Source organism: Centruroides vittatus, unplaced genomic scaffold (genome assembly GCF_030686945.1).
Source record: "Centruroides vittatus isolate TY-2023 unplaced genomic scaffold, ASM3068694v2 contig_1074, whole genome shotgun sequence".
Classification (NCBI taxonomy): Eukaryota; Metazoa; Arthropoda; class Arachnida; order Scorpiones; family Buthidae; genus Centruroides; species Centruroides vittatus.
In genome coordinates this window covers 2170154-2193144 of record NW_027120692.1, presented here as the reverse complement: position 1 = coordinate 2193144, position 22991 = coordinate 2170154, and the positions used below count along the sequence as shown (strand labels likewise).

The 22991-nt window shown below is 30.6% G+C and overlaps 1 protein-coding gene across 1 annotated transcript in view; it reads left to right on the top strand.

Annotated features, from left to right (window-relative positions):
• The first annotated feature begins 2989 nt into the window (after positions 1 to 2989).
• Positions 2990 to 22991, top strand: part of LOC136973697 (uncharacterized) — a 56295-nt gene continuing 36293 nt past the window's right edge. Inside the window, exons 1-13 of the mRNA XM_067268441.1 lie at positions 2990 to 3073; positions 9990 to 10086; positions 10162 to 10211; positions 10826 to 10922; positions 10988 to 11110; positions 11251 to 11482; positions 11544 to 11683; positions 11755 to 11873; positions 11968 to 12076; positions 13604 to 13692; positions 13760 to 13900; positions 14001 to 14160; positions 14267 to 14320. Of these exons, the coding sequence (XP_067124542.1) occupies positions 3015 to 3073; positions 9990 to 10086; positions 10162 to 10211; positions 10826 to 10922; positions 10988 to 11110; positions 11251 to 11482; positions 11544 to 11683; positions 11755 to 11873; positions 11968 to 12076; positions 13604 to 13692; positions 13760 to 13900; positions 14001 to 14160; positions 14267 to 14320 (1470 nt within the window). The 5' untranslated portion in view covers positions 2990 to 3014. The remainder of the gene's footprint in view (positions 3074 to 9989; positions 10087 to 10161; positions 10212 to 10825; positions 10923 to 10987; positions 11111 to 11250; positions 11483 to 11543; positions 11684 to 11754; positions 11874 to 11967; positions 12077 to 13603; positions 13693 to 13759; positions 13901 to 14000; positions 14161 to 14266; positions 14321 to 22991) is intronic.

Below are 22991 nucleotides of genomic sequence, written 5' to 3'. Positions count from 1 at the left end.
TTAAATATTTTAACATATATAATACTATTTCCATTCTATCAAGGCCGTAGAAGGGAAGAAGTGATCCGGCCAAAGATATGTTTTTCATGATTGCTATTATGGTTTTCTTATTTCGTTACAAACATTTCACTTTCATTACTTATTTAGTACAGTACATAATTACTTCAATTTTTCAGTAAAAACCCATAACCAGAAAAAATCAGAAAGAAACTATATTTATGTAGCTGCTCTGACTACGTGAACCTAAACTTGAGAAGTATGTCACCCAAAGAAAGAAGGGACCTCAAGCTCGTGATCGTCATTGTAATGGAAACAGCAAAGACAAGATATGTTTTTTTTTTTTTTTTTTTTTGTAACTCTTTCCGCCCAGTGGGCACTAAGAGGGCCTCTTATAGCAAGCCCATTATGGGTTCGGCCAGGCCCACAATGAGGCGGCCGGGTGGTGAGGGACGGGGCCCGACGTATCCGGACGGACCACCCCCCGAAAAATTCCTGGGGATTTCTCGACCTGTCCGGATTCGATCCCGGGTCCCCCAGGGCGGCAGGCTGCTAACCTTGACCGCTCGGCCATCCGGCCGCTTCGACAAGATATGTTGACAGTATTTTAGTTATTGATTATTTTTGCCTCTATGTCCTTACTTTTACTGATTTTCGATTATATTTGATTAAAGTAGACAAGGATATAATCAAAAATCAATTTTCGTTATTGGTTTTATTCGTTTACGGCAATGCGACACATGTGCGATCTGCCGACGCTAGTGGTAAGCCTGTTGTCCTAGAGAGGATCCAAAACACCCGGTGCTTGCTTTTTATTGATCTTGTCTTTGCCGCTGCATAGTAGCCCATATACAGTGCTGGGCCTTTTGTAAGCAATCTTAGTATTGGTGTGGGAGGCAATCTCTCCATAAATGGAGTTGAGGTGGTGGTTGTACTCTACCACCTCTACTCCATTTACAGAGAGATTGCCTCCCACACCAATACTAAGATTGCTTACAAGAGGCCCAGCACTGTATATGGGCTACTACGCAGCGGCAAAGACAAGATCAATAAAAAGCTAATGGTAAGAAGTGTTTATACTGTGCTTTTTTACTTTCACGTTATTTTTTCATGATTAAATTAATTAAGTTAATTTTTTATTCTCTTTATACTGTATTTATAAATATAGCTCTTCCTGATTTCTTTCAATTACAGTCAAACCTGTTTTTGTGCGGTCTTTTTCTGTGTGATTTTTATTTGTGCGACTTGTTTTGTGCGATTTTTTTTATTTGTGCGATTTGTTTTGTGCGATTTTTTTTGTGCGGTATATGAAAATTTCAATCAAATTGGAACATAATTGACTCCTGTAAAATTTTTTAAAACTCTATTGGATGTTTTCTATGACATCAGCAGGTTTTTTTATTTTTTATTCAGTAAAATTTTTTCTCATACGTTTTTTCCGGTCCCCTCTCATTTTAATAGCGTAAAAATCATAAATATTATGTTATATTTGAACAGATGCGGTAAGTTAGCTCCCCTCCAGCTTTAGACTGCAGGTGTGAAATTTCACACCTTGTTAAATGAAATAACACTTCCTGCAGCTATATTTATCAAATAAAATCATTTTTTAACGATTATTTTTAACTTATTAATGTTAGATTCGTATATAAGTGGAAATAATTAATTAATATAAAAAATAAAATTCTTAGAGGATTTTTTTCCTATTAGGGATTGCAGAAAAAGGCCCAAGGAGTTAAAAAAGCAATTCCTAGTTATTTCGTAGGTTTTGAGTTATTTTCTACGTGAGACTTTTTTATGCAGTTTTTATTCACCGCATAAAAAAAAATATTTTTTTAATTGTGTTGCGAAAATTATTTTTTATAGCCACTGTTGAAGTTTCGTGCGATTTTTTATGCGTTTTCTTTTATGCGGTCCCTATCCATCGCATAAAAACAGGTTTGACTGTATTTACTTTGTGAGCTGCAATTTGAAAAAAAATTGTAGACCTATAAATTCTCACTTTCCTCTATCTGTCTGTCTATCTGTATGTTCTTATTCTCGAGAATGCAGTTGGATAGATGGAAGCCGAGACCAGATGTGGAAAGTGTAGGTGCAGGAGGCCCGATTAACTGTAAAGGAACTTCTGAAACAAACTTGAAGTCATGTTATTTCAATTCAAAATTTTCCTTTTGAAAGAGTTAGATAGATAACTGGCACGACTCTATTGCTAACTTATGATTTACAGGGACAAGACAAAGACACTACTAAATTGAAATGGAGAGCATATATTTTAAATTAGATAAATTTTAGAAAGTATGATTAAAATTTGCAGCCCGGAAACGTGTAGAAGTCACAATAAGTAATTGCTCGTTTGTCTTGGATCTGTACATAATCTTCGATGCTAACATCGTTTAAAGAATTCGGTCAATTATGCGATTGAAGGTGATTGGTTCATTAACTAAAAAAGAAATTTATCTCAAATTTTCAGAGCAGACATCCAACAAATTATTTCTTACTGCAAGAGATTTTCCTACTAATAAATTCATGTTAAAAATCACTAATTCTACTCCTTAATATTTAATTGGAGTTAGAAACAAATTCACCCAAACTTATTGTACTTAATGAATATTAGGTACATTATGTGTACCTAATGTTGTATTAGTAAACAACTATTATTTCCTAGAGATATCTCGTTTCTGTATATTTTCCGTTACCTATCAAAGACATATAGTTTATAAATTATGTGTCTTTTTTGCTGTTACTTTATATCACAGCACATTTTTATAGGGCCATTACTATTATAACAGAGCTTTAAAAATTTTTATATTTATATTATATATATACTGATTATTTTTTTACTATATTAAATTTACTTGTTATTTACTTTGCTTTTTATAAAAATGTCTATGATTTTCCATTAATCGCTTGATATTTTATAAGCAAGTATATTTATGATAAGTAAATATGATAAACACTGTGATTATCGACTTAGGTTGACCTCTATCAAATATCAGACAGAAGCATTTAGATTATTGAAGATGTCGCCAATAATAATGTTATTAACTGTTTTCGTGTGTCTTATATTATTTTGGATAAGGTGAGCATTATTTATTTATTTACAAATAAAATCTAAATAACTTATTTTCACCATGATAACTTCTACCAAATGGTTATTTTAAAAAAATTATTGATATATTTGAACTAACAAATTGGTATTTTAGACTCTAGAATTAATTAAATGAATCACTTCTGGAACTTAGAAATTTTGTAGTTTTTAGTTTATTTGTAAATCTTTGCTTCGTTGAGCATTATTAGATCCTAACGTGTCTGTAAGACACAAAAGAAATTATTTTAATACGCGTAAACTAGATAATACAGAAAATAATTCAGCTAAAAATAAAATAATATTCGTATTTTTTAAGCCATCCATAAAATTTTCAGCTTTTTAAAATAAAAATAATTTTTAGGATTACGTTTAAAATTTTGATATATTTGTTTTAAATTTTAAATATTTATTAAATTTATTATATAAGACTAAAATTATATGTAATGATTTTCATTAAGCGATATGAAATATTAGAAAAGATAACATCTAATCGTCGATATTTTAGTATCTTTTTGAACAGAGGAACAATCAGGGGAGGGACAAAGGGATGAATGTTCTTTAAAGAGAATTTGGGGGAAGATCACAAAAAATTGTCAAATTTCAACGTGCTTGCTTACTTTTTTATCATGCTTAAATAATATTACAAAAATTAATTGTTTTTATTGTAAATTTTATAATAAAAAACTGGTAAAAATTTTGCTCGTATTTGAATTTCTGGTTATTTCGAAAGCAGTAGCTGCTTTGAAATTACATTATCAAGGTCGTGTTTGATAAGAGGCTGGTCCACAGATTAAAAATAACTTATTTTTTTATCATAAAAAAATTTATAAAATATAGATATGAACAGAAACTTTGTTATTTACGAAATATCGTCCACTTTAGGCTATGACAATAAGCAGCAAATACGCCACATGAATTATGTAGTATGAATACAATGTGAGGAAGGCAAACAACACAACAGCGTTAGTCGTCATGTCCATATCGCCAGTGAACATTGCCAAGTTTTTATCAGAAAAACAAGGAAGATTTTTTACATAAGATCAAACATTTTATTACATAAACAATTAAAACATTGTTTGCATTAACTTACATGATATTTACTCCTTATAATATTTCTCTTGTGATTTAACTGCCTTTAATAATTTTTCATTCTGTTTTGTAAATTGGTAAAATTGCTAGATGGCTTCTGTTTCTAACATCTGTCAATTTTTACTTAATTACTGAAAAAGCCCTTTCTGGTATTAGTATTACAAAGATATTAGAACCTGGAATACTTAGTAAAAACACTACCACTTTATTTATGTTTGGAATACTTTCCTTAAAAAATACAGCCAGTTATGAACATCAGTCTTGATAATTTAAACACCATTAAAACACCCCTACACTCACAAAATTTCTCACACAGATTAACAAATTCTTGAAATTTTAATATAGCCCTATATTAAGACAAGCAGGACATGAGGGAGGGGTTGAGCTTCAGTGGATGCCCGTTTTATTTTATTAAATTGTATACACTTTATGTATTTTATATTTATTTCAAAGTTTCTTACATGTTTCCTTTCTACTTGTGATATCTATCATTCATAAAGTGATAAAGGTTTTAAGGGGGATGAAGTTTTGTCGTGGTAACTTGGGACCAAAGGAGAGAGGAAAGTGTACAAATTTCAAGAAAAATGCAGACGTAGTTAATGGACAATCCATTATAAGACCAAAGAATAAAAAAATCACAGACTAGTTAAATAAATAAATACACCAGTGATTATGCAAATTTATTAACTACAAAGATGCAACATTCTTATCCTAAGCATAGAAATATACAATGTAGTACATGTTTACTCACTAAAAGGGGGCTCTACTTTACGTATTTATAGATTTTATGAACTTATATTTTCTTATAAGTTCTGTATTCATTTTATATTATTATTATGTTGGGTTAAGTGAGATATACTCGGTTAACACCGGTGGCTATGTACTATGCCGGACCAAAGTCAAGGCATAGTAACCAAAACAGAAATTTAAAAAGTGTATCAGTGTGTGTGTCTGTATTCAGGAATTTTCTCACAATATGACATGTGCTCAATATAGTGGCCTTCTGTAGTGTGATGTATGTGTTTCTATTCAATTGTAATGTGCCCAGGCTTTTGTGCAGTGTGTGTGGTATGATACCTGTAGAGGAGAGAACAACAGATACAATAAGCACCCTATCCATCTTCCACAGATGTCTTATTTCCTGGGCAAGTTCTGTGTACTTACTAATTTTTTCAGTGCAAGCGTTTTGTATATTGTGAGTGTTTGGAATGGATATGTCTATAATGTATGTGATTTTATTGTGTTTGTCAATGAGTGTGATGTCTGGTCTGTTGTGGTAAATTGTTTTATCTGTGATTATGGCTCTGTCGTAGTACAATTTGTGCGTGTTGTTTTCCAATACTGTCTGTGGAATGTATTTGTAGTATGGTTCGTGGATGTCTACTGATTTGTGTTTCTTTGCAAGCTCTTGGTGTATTATATTTGCTACTTGATTATGTCTGTGTAGATAATCTGTCTGTACCAAGAGCTTGCAACCAGAGGTGATGTGTTGTATAGTTTCTGGCATGATGTGACATTTTCTGCATGTGTCATTTGTGAGTGTTGCATCTTTGAGTATGTGTTTTCTGTAGTTTTTAGTATTTATGACCTGATCCTGTATGGCAATCATGAATCCTTCCGTCTCCCCAAAGAGGAATCCTCGAGCTAACCAGCTGTTTGACGCAGTTTTGTCAACAAAATCCTGGGCCAGATCATAAGGATGCCTGCCATGGAGTGCCTTTCGAGCCCACGATTGCTTAATGGTGTCTATGCTTTTTATATGTTGTGTTGTGTCCATATGATGTGAGTGTAAGTTTAATGGTGTGTTTTTTGAGTCTGCTAGAGTTACTACTTTATGTAATTGTGATGTTTCTTGTTTTTTGTAGAAAAACTCTCGCAGTGTCTGTATTTGTTTGTAGTGAAGGTTAACTATGTCAATCAGGCCACGTCCGCCATCTTTACGTGGAAGGGTTAATCTTTCTGTGGCGGATTTAGGATGATGATGTTTATGCTTAGTAAGTGTAGTTCTTGTTTTCCTTTGGAGTTGCTCAAGATCTGTGTGAGTCCAATGTATAACTCCAAAAGAATATGTGAGTACTGGGATGACATATGTGTTTATTGCTTTAACTGTGTGTTTTGCATTTAACTGTGTTCTGAGAATAGCATTTAACCTACTTTGGTATTCTTTAATTAATCTTTGCTTTATTTGTGCATGTTCTGTTAGTTTGGCCTGTTGGAATCCTAAATACTTGTAGAACTCGCCCTCTTCCATGGATTCAATAATGTCTCCATTTCCAAGTGCAAAATCTTCTTTCTTCAGGATTCCTTTTTCTATGTGAAGTGTTTTGCATTTATCTAGGCCAAATTCCATTTGTATGTCCTTGGTGTATGAATGTGTTATTTGTAGGAGTTGATGAAGTTGTTTTTGTGTGGATGCATTCATGTACATGAGATGTGACAGTGTATACTGTGTTGTTTTTTTCATGTCTGATATTGTAACCATATTGCGTGTTGTTTAACATGTTGGATAATGGATTCAGGGCTAAGCAGAACCAGAGAGGACTCAAGGAATCTCCTTCAAAAATTCCTCGCCTAATAAAAATTTGGTTTGTTTGTATGGAAGTGTTACTAACCCTGAGATGTAGTGTTGTTCTCCAGTGCTGCATAGTGTTTTGAAAGAATGCAATGAGTGATGGATGTATTTTGTACATGTGTAGGATATGTAGCAGCCAACTGTGTGGGACACTGTCGAATGTTTTTCTGTAGTCTATATATGCCATGTGTATGTTTCTGTGTTGTTTGTGTGCTTGCCGTAGAATGACTGAATCTATGAGTAACTGTTCTTTGCATCCCCTGTGGTTTCTACGGCAACCTTTTTGTTGTTCCCTAAGAATGCTGTGTTCTTCAACATGTTTGTATATTTTGTTTGCGATACAGGATGTCAATAATTTGTAGAGTGTTGGAAGACATGTAATTGGTCTGTATTGTGTGGGGTCTGTGGTATTGTTGTTTTTAGGTTTCATGTAGGTGATGCCCTGAGTAAGAAAATTTGGCATGTCTTGTGGATTGATGATGATGTGTGTTAGGTGTTTAGCTAGTTCCTGGTGCAATGATGTAAACTTTTTGTACCAGAAATTGTGAATGTTGTCTACACCAGGTGTCTTCCAGTTGTGTGCTCTGTTAACAGTGTATTGGAAATCATGTATGTTTATTTCAGCACAGGGCATAGTTGGTATGTTGTGCAAGTTTCTGTTCTCCTCCTCGATCCAGCCTGCATCAGCATTGTGCGTGACAGCACTGGACCAAAGAGAAGACCAATATGTTGTGAGTTCTTCTTCTGTTGGTGTGCCACTGTGCTGTGTATCAGTGTTTGCTTTGTTATTAATTTGTCTGTAAAAGAGTTTTTCATTGTTTGTAAATAATTTATTTTGTTGTTTTCGTAGTGTACATGTTTTGTATCGTTTGAGTCTATGTGCTTTGGCAGCAAGTTTTTGTTTTAGTGTATCAATGTATTCTGTAATGCGTGTGTTGTGATGTTCGTGTTTTGTGTGTGTTTTTATTTTCTTCAAAATGTTTTTGAGCTGTTTCCTTAATTTGGGTGTTATGTTGTTTTTAGTGTATTGTGTCAGCCTGCCTAATTGCTGTCTAATGTCATTTATTTGTGTTTCTATTCTTCTCTGCCAGGCAGGCTTGTGATAGAATTGGGTTTTCTGTGTATTTGTCTGTGATTGTACTTTCAGTCCATGGTGCGTCACTACTGTAACTGCCCCAGCATAAAATAATGTATGAATGTCTGCGAGTGTAGAAATTGAATGAATGTAGTGTGGTATTAAGTGAGTGTTTACATAATTTAGTGTTTTTCCTACTTCCTTTGACGTGTTGATTTTTGGTATTCGTGGTCGTTGTGTGGGATCTGTGCCTGTATATTTAGTGAGTGTTTCCTGAAATATAAGTGAGAGCGTATTAACTAAATCCATGTCTATGTTATCAGTGATGGAAGAGGAAGTGTCTGTAGTATCATTAGTGGTAATTGTTGTATGTGTGTTATTATCAATGCTTGTTGCTGGATTATCCTGACATGTTACATGATCTTCATTAATGTTAGATGTTTCTGTCTGTTGATGTATTTGATCAGCAACCTGTTGTTTAATAAGTTCAAGTGTTGTTTGTGGGATAAGGTTGTTGTGTATAATTGTTCTTTTTTGATCAACAACCCCTTGTTCGGTGACAGTGAGATGAGGATACTGTTGTGTGAATCTATGGTGTAGTTGTTGTCTATACGCTGTCATGTTTGTTTCGAGTTTTGTGATGGTGTAGTAAGTACGGATGATAAACTCGTTCATTTCTACTGTCCATTTCATCCGTTGGCGTGGTTTTCCAGCCTTTGTGGTCTGTGGATGCATTGCCACAGAAACACCAAGTCTGGGTTGGTTCCTCACATCTGTTGAGGGCATTGCAGTAGCCATGCTTGGGCCGGTGCTGCTTTCGCCACCAGTAACCAAGGGAGACTGTGACCTATTTTTCGAACGTGAGCCTCTGCGTAACCCACGAACGCGAACCTTGTTAACCCGGGCGACGTCCGAGCCGGTATCACACTTTGATCTAGTTATTACCATAATAAATATCACTACAGAATGTGGGTGTGGTCACTCTTAGCTTCATTTCTCCCCATAGACCTTACTGGCATGGGTGTCCCTACCAGGAGTTTGTGCTCCAGCCTGCATTGCCCTATGGATCAGTAAAATTACTGGGCTCTTCCACCACGACCAGGTGGTGACCACGGGAGATTATTATTATCATTATTATTATTATTATTATTATTATGTATTTTTATATTATATTATCTGTATTTTAATTTAATCCGTTTCACTTGACGATTTCGCCAATATGCCACTTATTTACAAAGTATATGCTTTGCAGGAATGTTAAGTTGTAAAGATCTATTAGATTATGTCTGTAACGTTCCTTGCATGTAATAAATAGATTCAAGGAACGTTACAGACATTACAATTTAAGTTAATGTCTGTAAAATATCTGTAATGTCTTGGAAAATATAAATATATTGTAGGGAACCAGTTCTGAATCAGCGGATTCCGCCCCGTCGGTTCGTCTCGCAAAATTGAAACAGTCAGATATTCTATATAAAAAAACTTTGTTCTACGCTCAAGAACCACCACTTCGCCCTTCTTCCCTTTCTTGTGTCACGCACTCCTCTCCCTGTCCCTTTTCCCGCCTTTTCTCTCCCTTCCTTTTATGGTTCTTTGTCTATATTTATTATCCCCTTTTACAACCCCTTATTACCGCGTGTAGGTGGATTGCACCCTTTCCGACCAATCCGCAAGTGAGGGAGGACGAGAAGGTCCGATATCACTACATATATAATCATACATACAAGTTAGACAGTCTCTTTGATAGCTAAAACATTAGCGACACGATTATTTTCACTAAGAATAGATATCCATAGAGAGAAACAAATTATCGATTAATTTTGTTTAATATATGTTTGATATTTTCTCAAGTTAAATAAGAACAACACAAAATTAACTTTTATTTGCTAACTATTAATTATCCTTTAATTATATCAATAATAAGATTTAAACGAATTTTAAACTTTTAATTACTATTACGATAAATTTTACACTTTATTTTCTACATTGTAAGTTATTTTTCAAACATAAATTTCCAAGAATAAATAGCATGTGTTTAACAATAATTTATTCTATATTGTCAATAACTGATTAATAAAAATTTTTATATTCTATAATTGATAAATTATTTAATAATAAGTATTATCAGGTTCTCTCAACAGAAATGAGAACTAAATGCTTAATATTTCTAGCTGGAGAAAAAGAAAGATGAGCCTGTTTCAGAGATATGGAATTCCCGGGCCTAAACCCAATTTTCTTACTGGAAATGCAGTGGAATATAATAGAAGAGTAATAATCTGTTATATTCACTAATCAATTCGGAGTTTTAAGATTAAATGTTTATTCAATTTGTCTTATTTACAGAGGAAGAAATGCATTGATGAATGGACAGAAAAATATGGAAATGTTTTTGGGTATAGATTATTATAGATAATATTGTTATTATTTTTTATAGTATTAAAATATAATAAACATACATTTGATTTACAATCTTTCATACTTATAGTCAAAAATTATGCAGTTAAATGAACAGATGTTTTACATACACTACAGCAAAATGCAAAAATAAAACTTACAATTTCACAATTTTATGAATGTTGCAGATGCCTTAATACTAATTCTACTTAACTGCATTGTATATGTAAATACTTAATACAATAACGATATTAGCAGAATCATAAATAAAATATCTTGTGGAGTTTATCAGTTGCGCGTCAAGCTGTGACTACTGTAAGAACAATAAATCAGTCTGTTTCAGCAGCTATTATTAGAAATAGTCTTCTGTATTTTAGAGTCAAAATACAGAAGATCATTTATAATATGACTATAAACTCCTATTTTATACTACGAAAATTTTCTTCATAGATAATACGTAAGTCATTTGCCTGAGTGCATATCTTATTACCTTAAGTATGAAGGACCACAATAGTGTTTGAATAAACAACTAAAAATAAAATTTAATAAAATTTTAAATGAAATATGTTAATTATAATACAAAAATAAAATATTTATATTTATTACTTTCTAGTTTCTTTCTTGGAAGAAAACCTTTTATTGTTTGTTACGATTTGGAATTGATAAAACTTATACAGATAAAGGAATTCAAAAATTTCATGAATAGAGATGTAAGTTTTTAAATCATTTTTTGTAATTATAATCGTACAATCTTGCTGTATAATTTTCATTTCAGCCGATACTTCCTGATGGAGGAGTTCCTCTGGCGTTTAAAGCACTTACAATTCAATGTGATGAGGATTGGAAAAATACCAGAAATATATTGAGCACAAGTTTCAGTACAGCTAAACTGAAGACAGTATTTATGCTACTTTAATAAAACTGTAGATATGTATTCAATAGGATATTAAAATTACGTTTCTTTATAAATATTTAGCGTTTCAAATGCAAAAGTATGTATTGTTATTAGACAAATATATCGAAATTTTATGTTTTTAGTTGAGCCCTCTTATGTCTAAGCCAATAAATATATTTTTGGAGAAACTCGAAAAACAGAAAGAATCGCCGTTTGATATTGCCGAATTTTATAAAAAGTTAACTTTCGATATAATTTGTAGAACAGCTTTTGGAATTCAGACAAACGTACAAAATAACGAAACAAGTAAATTTGTGCAATCCGTCTACAGTGTCTTGGAGGTTGATTCTTCTGATTTATTGTCCATATTATCAAGTAATAATTTTTAAAATAGTTTTATGATTTTTATTAAAAATAATTAACATTATGTGCTTAGTTTGTTTTCCCGAAATTGAACCGGTTCCTACGTACGTTAGAAAGATTTTGGATGCAATAAAATATGCAATAAATTTTCCATCTATTAAAATGGTGTATGATACGTGCAGTCAATTGGTCACTTCCCGAAAAACCTCTGACGTAAGATTTACAATTTATAAATTGTTAAATAACAATATTATCGGTGATAGTTAAAACTGTTTTCTTTTCAGTATCATCCTCCGGATCTTTTGCAAATCATGATTGATGCTGAAGATGAAGCGGATGGTATCATAACCAAGCTTTCATCAGACGTTATTGTTGGGAATGCTTTTCTATTTATGATAGCTGGGTTATTAAATTTTTATTAATAATAATCAATGCAAATTATATGAATTATTTAATGCTAAGTTATACTGCACATTGAGTTTTATTTTGTTGTTTAGATATGACACTACTAGTACTATGTTGGCATGGTGCACCTATTATTTGGTTAAACATCCTGAAGAACAAGAAAGAATTCGTCAGGAGATAAATGAAAACATCGAAAACAATGTAATTGGTATTATTTAAGCAAATTTAAATATGTTATTACATATAACAATATATTTTGCATTTTATTACTATAATTAACATATATTATTTATGATCATATATATATATAAATACGTTGATTAGTATAGATTCAGGATAATATGTTATCATATTTTGAAAGTAACATAATAGTTGTTGTTTTAAACAAGTTTTATTAGTATTATTGAAACAAGCTAACTGTTAAGCCATCACATTGCTTTTTCTTTCCTGGCTCTTATATACTGTATAACATAGGAAAAGTATGGAGGTGATCGATGAGCATTACAAAATTTTATATTTTGTACTCAAGAGACCTTGAAACGTCGAGAAATTCGAGGGTTTTTTCCTATATATACATGAATGTTATTGTGTGTGGTACGATTTTCTTTGCCCACTTTGAAGCTTAATAACTCCTGTGCTTTTTGTCCAAATTTTCTGAAATTTTGCAGGGAAGTTTATGTACTAGGGAGATTGATATTATTAAATTTCGATGGTTAAAAATCGTGGGAATGGGAAGTTAGAGAGAGGCTGATATGTCATGTTTAGTATCTAATAAAGATTGTACTCGTTATTAGCATTTACAATTTTTTTTTTTAATAAAACTCGTTTCTAACCTCAATCTTAAGCTTTTTGGCCCTTGATAATAATTAATTAGGCCTATATAAGCAGTTTTATAAATAAAATATCATAACATACTAGTGTGGCGCCACACGAAATTTTCGATGTTGTTGCCGGGAAAGTTACGCAACTCGTTGCTGAATTCTTTTCAATAGATTGATATGGTTTAATATCACTTTGATTCAAGTGATATTAAATCACTTGTAAAAATCATCTCTAGTAATTTTACCATAAATTAAACAAGATTTCTCTTATATAACATATGTTTGTGATTTTACGTATATAAATATACGTAATCTGATAGTTGAGATACTCTTCTTTCTTTTCTTATTTCTTAAAAATATTACTTCTCTTATATCTCGTAAATACATTTATATAAGAGAAAGTACAACAGAATGAGGTTGATTTTAAGTACTACGATCTGAATATGTATTGATATTATATGCAAAAACGCAATCAAAACAAATTGAGAGTTATAATATAAACCAACAATAGCATAAGTATGATGCTGAAATTTTGCATAAGGACTTCCAAAAAATACACGTTATTTAAATCTATTCTTGTTAAGAGTTAAAATCACTATCACTTTTCGGTAAAACCGATTAAAATCGATTGTTAATTCATTAAAAAACAGCTTGATTAAAAACAACTTTTAAGAATTTCGATTTGCTTTTAACCTAATTATTACTTGTTATATCACATAATCAAATAATTACACGTAATATTGATTGTAGTGTTATCAGCATTGGTACGTTGAAAAATTTTGTAATTTTTTTTAATATCTGTAAGTGTTGATACTAAAATTTGTTTTACATTAAATATATAAGTTTGTGTTATAAAACATAAAATTTGAATTTCAACTAAGACTATAATATTAAAAAAAAATTATAGCTGGAAATTGAATATGCGGATTTACCAAAATTGAAGTACCTGAGTGAAATGATATCGGAAACGTTACGTCTTCATCCTCTTTCACCATTGTAAATATTATGCATTTAAAAGAATATTTTACTTTTTTAACTGATCTAAAAGTTTACAATTACTCAGGACAATAACTAGAAAATGTTCGAAAGATTTCCGTTATAAGAATATAATTATTCCAAAGGGAGTTACAGTTATGATCCCAGTACCGAAATTGCTTAAAGACGGCAGATACTGGAAAGAGCCGGAAAATTTCAACCCTGACAGGTTTAATATAGTGTCATTTCAACCTATTATATCATTTAATTCATTTTTAATAATATGGATTATGGATTTTTCTAAAAGTAATATTTAATATTTTCATAAGATTTTCGTCTAAGAATGCGGGACTAATAGATCCATCGATATACCAACCTTTCGGATATGGTCCAAGAAGTTGTATAGGAATGAGAATGGGTCAAACAGTTATGAAATTAACTTTGGCTAATCTCATAAGGAGCTATAAATTAGAATCTTGTGGAATTTCGGTAAATAAAACCTTACTTTAAAAAGATTTCTGTTTAGATAATGTATTTAATACACGAGAAAAATGTCATTATATCTTAAACTATACAAATTAATACTTTGTTATAGGAAGCTGAAGAAGACTTTTCGCTGTTTATACCCCGTCCAAAAAATGGAATTCTTGTAAAAGCGACTGCAATAACTTTGTGAAACTCTTGATAAATGAATTTTTTCATTTCGTTCGTGTGTTTGTAATGAAAATACTTATATTACGTATGTTAAATTCATTTTTATAAAATCGGCATTTGGATATGTGCTATAGCGGCATTGGAAATTGCATCATTTTCAAAAAGCGTTAATAGATTTACAAAGTAGCATAGATCACCATTTGTAATGATAACGTATGTAGTATAAAAAAGAAACCAAAACGAATAAACTAAAACATACAATTTATTATATATAATGTTACATTGAACTTATGTGTTATTTCACACCACAACCTCACCAATACTGTTAATTTTAAATTTTTTGGAAATCGTTATGGCACAAAATTAAAAGTTCTATAGAACAAATATGGGCATATGGGGACGCTTTGATTAATTTACCAGAGTCGCTTTGCAATTCGCACCATTTTTTTAACAGGTTCGAATTATCAGTCAAGATTGATTTTCGGCCATTTCTGACTGATTACATCTATATTAAATTACAAACAAATTTTCATATTATTTGTAGCATGTAATAACAAAATATCCTGTATAATAAATAAAAAATAATTTAAAATTAATACGCTTAACTTTATTTTAAAAGTTCGAAAAGTTCGGCCATTTTCTATACAATATAGACTATATATATATCAAACTTTATTCTACAAAGCATTCTATAAATAAATAATTGTCCAATAACCTTTATATACTTTGAAATAATTTCTCAATAGCAAGGTCGTCTCGTTGTTTCGTCAAAAACTCTTATTTTATACAAAATAATTCAGGCGGATACATTAACTATAAATCTGAAAACATCCGTTAAAGATGAACGTATATTTATCATCGTATGGTGAGACTATAACATTTTTTTATTTACTGTAACAACGAAAAACATAACACAACAGCGTAACGTAGCGAAGCCATAACACCGTAACATTGAATCTGAAAACTCAGGTTTTTATAATTTATAAGTATTTTCTAATATTTGTTTCCTAATTGATAAATTAACAATTGATAAATTGATAAATTAACTATTGTATAAGTAAGAAAGAAATAAATATTAAGTTATAAATTATTTTAAATATTGATATAATTTTTTGTATTTATTGTAGATATTACATTGTCTGTAGGTTTTAACTTAATGGGTTTTATTGTTCTAATACTAAAGAAAAATTAGATTTTAATAAGAAGAAAAGACATCTCGTCCAGGAAATTATTAACATGAAAATTTTAATTATTTTATTAAGTTTAGTATTTCTTTCCAAATCTGGTGAGTTATTAAATTCGAAATTTTGGTTAATGTTTATGTTTTATTTTTTATTATATAAATTAGTCATTTTTATAACCACTTAAGAGGGGTTTTGGACGAATAAACCAAAATGTTATGTCTTTCGAATCCGACGCTCATTCGAGTTCAAGAATTAGGCTACTCAGAAGACGAATAATTTCCAGATTATTTATTTAAACGCATTTCGGATCGGAATTCAATTGATTGGACACCGTAACAATCGAATAGTCCGAAAGATAGGTGTAGGCTCTGTTGCAGATCGTACTTTAGTGAAGAGGGATCGACGAGAATTCCGATCCGAAATGCGTTTAAATAAATAAGCTGGAATTATTCGTCTTCTGATTAATTCTTGAACTCGGGTGAGCGACGGATTAGAAAGACACAACATTTCGGGTTATTCGTCCAAAAGACTGATTATATCCGGCAAATATTGCTAATTTTTAGCTTCTTATTGCCTGGCAAGCAGTAAGCGAGCGCATGACTTTTGTGGTTTCGTGACTGAGTTTTAAAAAAATTCCCATGTTAGATTTTGATGATTTTGATGTCAAAATGTTCAGTAGAACCCTGGTAAGTCTATAGATTATTTTTTGGAAAATATAATTAACCTCTCAGATAAGACATAATCAAAAAATGCTTAATCTTTGACGCTTAATAACAAAGAGGTATTTTGACATTTTTGGGTGCTGTTTTTTGGAATATAAAGCCAGACAGTTGCTTCATATTTTTGCAGAATTTGATGAATTTCAGTTGAACTATGGAAAAGTTACCCGACTTCAAATAACTCGGAACCGAAATTCACCAAACTCTGCAAAATATGAAGCAACTGTCTGGCTTTATATTCCAAAAAGACAGCACCCAAAAATGTCAAAATACCTCTTTGGTATTAAGCGTTTTTTGATTATATCTTATATGAAAGTTAATTATATTTATCGAGAAATAATTTTTTATTACACTTCTTTTTGTTTGTACTTTTCATCATATTTTTTTAATCAACAATAAATCACTGATAATCTTTCATTTGTGACAAATTACTGCTCAATCTGCTCGCTCAGGCTAACTACATCGATAAACATCGTTTTGAGTTTCTCGGTGTAACTTATTTAACTAGTATAAATTAAATTTATGAGTAAACTTTTACTTGCCTGTACACTTTAACAAGTTTCTTCACCTATAAATATTTGTATTATTTATTTAAATTTGTTAAAACGTCAAAATTAATACTGAATATTGTCTATTTTTAGATGATTGTAGGGAAATGATGGACAATTTTTTGACAAAAATGAGTAACAAGGAGTCAATAAGAAAACAGTTAGATCCTGCTTTCATAGGGAACATCGAAGCTGGCTGCTTTAAGGCTTGGAATATAATAGGGATAGGAATTTTGCCGTTATACAGAATGGGAAATTGCACTTGGAATTTTGACGAGAAAAGCGAGAACATTGTTATTAATTCTGGATTAACGACAACAAATCTTGGAATATTTTTAAATTACCAACTTAACATTTTGTTTTATACGTTTTCTGGTCACATGCATTTCACTGTCGGTAGAATTGATGCCAAAATAGCGCTCTCTTCTGCATTTTCTCCTGAAACAACCAGATTGCTTTTATTTCAAATTATTAATATCTACGACCTTAAGTTAATAGAATTGAGTGGATTTACAGTATTTTTTAATTGGTTAAAAAAACATATAATTGAAAACGCTATAAGATACAGTTTACCAGAAATAGGACAAATCCTTAACATTAGAGCGTCGAAAATCATCAATAAAAATTTACAAGAATTATCTAAAGAATTTGAAAAGTCGATTTTAAAATAAAACAGTTACCACATAACAATTACAATTCACACTAATGAAGTCCACGACAAGCACAAACGGCAAAAACGAAAAACGAACCGACAATCATAAAACATTGGCAAAAAAAACGAAAAAAAAACTAGAAGAAACAAAGAACGATCGTGAATTAATTAACCCCTTTCCTTTATGTTTTCAACGACTGACGATGACTTTTTACTAAAAACTAACAGTTCGTATTTATTTTCTATCGTCTATTATATTAGGAGAATTTTTATAATTATCTGGTCTCGATTTTTATTGCCCTAATTCCGTTCTCAAGAGTAACGAAGAAGGACGGACAGACGGCGACAGTAAGAATCGAAATGTTTTGAAAATTGAAAGTTCAGTTAACAATACAAGAAAGAGTTTTATCAATCCAAAAGCATTACAATTTACAGTACAGGACGACAATAAGGAGACAGAAAATTTAATTATTATTATTATTTTTTTAAATAACTAATGTTTAAAATGAGATATAGATAATAATTGTAACTATTTGTCTTTAAATAGTAGTATTTTAAAATTAAAATAATGTACTATACATTTAGAAAAATGATATATATTATTTTAATTATCATTCTTTTAAAGATAAAAAATTATAATTATTATCCGTGTCTCGTTTCAAAAGTTAGTTATCTTTTATATAAAATAAATTTTCTGTGTCGATATTTTTTGTTTCATATGTATATATGCAAGAAGTGTCAGTGTCCACGTAATAATATCAGCATTGTGCTATTTTTTTTCACAAAAATATATACGTAGGCATTGGTGTGGGTTATTATGTTCTTTCCTACTTATATACTGACATTGGCATTTCTTGCATAAAACAACAGTTTTCAATGGCACTCGTAATATCATATTCATATTTCTGTATGATTTTGACTTTGGTACTTTTACAATTTGATTTTTAAATATACGATATGTATATATTTATATATACAAATGCATTTCAGTAAGATAATATTATTAATATATTATTTTTTTAAAATTACACTATTCTCCTTTACAAATTATTTTCGTTTTTGAAATTCTGCATTGGAGAATAACATTTTTGTAATATAATAAAATATTTTACATGAATTTTCATATGTAAGTTTTATTAATAAATTATTTATCAAAACTGCATATGTGTTTCTTCGCCATTGACTGTAAGAAATTGTTGAGAGATTTAGAATTTTTTTTGAAATAAGAATATTTTTTTAATAAAGAATACGCGATTTTTTTGGTGGTAATATTTTTTATTATTAAAATAATTTCAAAATAATTTAAAGGAAAATAAGAGGATCAATTTATTATTTGGAGTTTTCCGACATTACTTTCTCCTACAATTGTTGAACTATTCAAATTATTGGAAGATTTGTTAACGTATTTCTTATATCAAACACATTTTTATTTCTTTTATTCATTTTGTGATACTTTAATAACCAATACAGTTTTTATTACCAATACGGTTACTTATGCGTTAAAACTACGTGAAACCGTCAGTTTAAATTTTACTAGAAATGTTTTATAAATATAATTAGAAAAATAATAACTTCTTAAGAAGAAAGGAGTAATTTCAAGTAATTTGTATTCCTTAAGTTACGTGGTGATTGTTATTAATTCAGATTGAATAATCCTTATCTAGTTCAGAAAAAAACTAATAATAAATCGTATAATGATATACGACAAATTTTAATTTGATGAATTTTACTAAGTTGCATTTTAAATGATTTCATTTCTGTAAATACATTACGAAATTTTCATAGGAAATATCACGATGTTATGGGAAATGCTTTAATGTTAACTCCATTTTTGGGATGAATTACAAAGAACGAATTAAGGAAAAGATCACTCATGATGTCATTTATTAGAGATTAGATTAGTAATTCTCAACCACTGTGCCCGGCACTTTAGTGTGCCCCGATTAGTTTATATGGCGTAATAAACTAAGTCCAAAAACCTGGTTCATAAATGAATATCATATTTATTAATTTTCTAATTATGCAAATTTGTTGATATCATAGATTGAAATAATCTATGATATCAACAAATTTGCATAATTTCGCAAGGCCTTCTTCCTAAAATGGATAAGGTTTTAGCTTCTGTCTTTGAATTTTTTCCATAAAAGTTTGTATTAAATCGGAAATCAGATTGCTCATCTAGAAATTACCGAAATTTTAATAATATTTTAATAACCGATATTAATTAAGGAAAAAAACTATTGTACATACTACCCTTTTTATTTTTGCTGTGCTGAAGCAGAAACTTAAGATAGCTCTCATATTTTTCCAATTTTTATCTTTTGCTAAAGGGAGCGCAAAGTTGGTCAATTTATGTGGAATTCCAGCATCTGGAAGCAGTACCTACAATATTAGTTTAGACAGTAGGTTTAGAGGGCTTTTTAATTCGAGTGGTAGTTTTGTTGGTGGAAGAGTTCAGATAAAAATGGATATCATTCCTTCGATAAATGTTGTAAACGGTACGAATTGACAAAATTATTCATTAATTAATTGCTTGGAGCAAAAATTTAAAAAAAATTAAATATTTTAAATTTGTTTTAAATGTTCCAATTCCGATATTCAAATGGGTGAAGACGTAAAACTACAATTAATTTAAATCGGATGCATTTATTTACAATTCGAGTATCGTGTCGGTTATAAAACGTTAATGAATTTCGGAGTCATTGTAGTTAATCACCTAGTCAGAACATTCTGTTAAACAAACGATACAATTTTAATAATTACCGAAATCTCTTTATAGAAATAAAAAATGAATAATTTTGAATATTTTATTATTTCTATTACATTTCGACAGTTATGAAGGCAGATTCCTTAAAAGTCTATTCCGAAGACGAATTTCGAATTCGGTATAAATTTTCTAAATATGGATTTGTTAGTATTTTAAACCGTATTGGCGACAAAATTAAATATCGAAATGAAAAAGGATTGTCATTAATTGCCGAACAATGGTTGTTGACGGCCTTAAGATTTTATTTCCGGAAGCTTTCGGAATATAGCTGGAGACCTTTCCTGACGTCACAAAAGAATAACTCGATTGGCCGAACGACTCCTAAAACGGGAGTAATGGCGAAAAAGCAAGAGACAATGTTTTGCCGAAGTTCTTTAGAGGGCGTTCAGAAATAGACGCTCGTCGTCTTTGCAATGCATTTTAAACCGCGGTTCATCCAGCCAACGTCTATAGGCCGTTCTGTTGTTAAACGTCGTTTAACGTAAACTCTGTCTCTGCAATCGGCTGTCAATTTTCGGACACCCGTTTTTCGGAAAAGTTTGAGAAGTGGGTCATTATTTGGACAAGAAAATATTTGTTTTTATGGCTAAGTGCTCGCCAAGTTTCGTTCGAATCGGAGAGGACAACGTCTGGCTGTCTCCTTGTTAGATTATATTTTCTTGTCTGTTCGTTTCGGTGTTCGTGAACTCTTCTTCCTCACTGATTTTTTTCGAATTTCTATCTTACTATCCTTGGTTTTTTCGTTTTAGAACACTCTCCGAGGTTAAGCTCTTTTGTTTCTGTAGTTTTGTTGGTCCTAAGTTTAATTAATCCCAAAATCCAATAACGCTGGCGCCAGAAGTTTTCTAGTCCACTACTACTTTTGTTCAACGATACGATCCTACTTGAATGCATAAATCACAATTTTAAAAATCACTTAACTTAGATTTATCCTGTCAAAGAGTTAGCTAATAGTTTATAGAGTAGAATAAAGCCTTATTCAAACTATCCGTAGAAAATGATAAATTCAATTTATCATTTTCAATTTATTTGATTAAGAGCTTTATCACATGTTCATTCTTTTTATTTTCGATAATTTTGATATATCGTATTTTCCGGCGTAAAGACGACCCCCAACTTTTACAGTTAAAATATGGAGTTTGGGATATACTCGCCCTATAAGACGACACCCGATTTTTGAGAAGATTTTCCCGGGTTAAAAAGTCGTCTTATACGCTGGAAAAAAAAGGTACTTTTGTCTTAAAAAAAATCAATGGTTTTACGAATTGTGGATATTTTTCACTTTGCTTTAACTGTGATCGCTTTCTTTAAGAAATGTAGATATATTTTTTCTCGGTTTTCTGCAAGAAATCATTGTATAATAAGGATCCATCTAAATTTTCTTATATATTAAGAATAAATTTAAATAATGAAAAGTTTTTCAATTAGTTATTTCTGTTTACCTAGTTTCTATAATGATCTAGTTTGAAACTTTGTATTAGAGTAACCAAAGTTTGGCTAACGATTTGGATTTTGGCTACATTATATATTTCGCTTTTCGTGAAACTTCTATGCGAGATCATTTATCTGTATGTTGTAATCATCCAATAAGGTTTTCTGTATTATCCCATTAATCCATCCATAATAAAATTTTATCCAATTACAGTATTATCATTATATTCTCGAGGAAACATCGTATGCTTTGGCTAACATAAATAAATAAGATGGCATGTTAATAAATATTAAACTGTTTAAAATGGTAACCAGCTAACCAGTCAGGTGAACCAGTCTCTCAGTAACCTGAATTGAAAATTTTAAATATCCCATACGCGTAGAATATTAAAGAAAGTAAATATTGTTATTAGAAAAGGAATTTATGCAGCCAAGTATAGTGTGAAGCAATTACAAAATGAAATTAGATTAGGCTAATCTAGCAACTAAACAAAGATCTGCTGTCTAAATCAACCTGAAAGTTGTTAAGTCATTTTACATTAAACTGTTCTAAATATGTGGGAAATAACAACGACTGCTGTGGAAAAACAAAGAACGTTATTACAGCAGTGTAGTTCAAGTCTCGTGCAAACTTCGAAGAGTACCTTCTCTAAGTACAGTGGTACAGTACTTCGTAATTCGAATTTAATTCGTACCAGGAGGCCGTTCGAACTCTGAATCGTTGGAAGTCCGAATCAATTTTCTCCATTAGAAATAATATAAAATTCTTTTAAATTTATTTTTCATTTTTTTTTTAATGTAAATATAATTCTATTAAGTTCTGTTTATATTTGGCCGGCAATCTTATTCGGAAGTCCTGACTTAGATTTAAAATTTTTTTCCTAAATTGGTCATTTTCTCTTATAAATTACAAATATTTTTCGAGAAAAGTCTGGAATTCTGAAGTTATTTTACAACTTAATTTGCATCGCTCTCCTATATTAAATATCCAAGAAACAAATTAATTTGTATCTCTCTATGTTGTAGTGATATTATTACTTTATCTAATGCTAACCTCTCAATAAAACCATATTTAATATCAAAAAGTGAGAGTATATTCAGCTAATTAATTTAAAAAATTTTAGCGTATGAATTTATATTAGAAATGTATTTCATATAAAAGGCTCACATAATAATAGGCAAAATCTATTAGTGCTATCCTCTTAGATTTCATATACTGAACACATAAAAACGATATTTATTTGAAAAAAAAAAAAACTTCAAACAATGCCTTACTTTAAAATTGATTTATATTTTAGATATTATCATATCTCAAATTTAACTATTTTTGATTAAATAGAATAATATTAATTTATTAATTGTAAA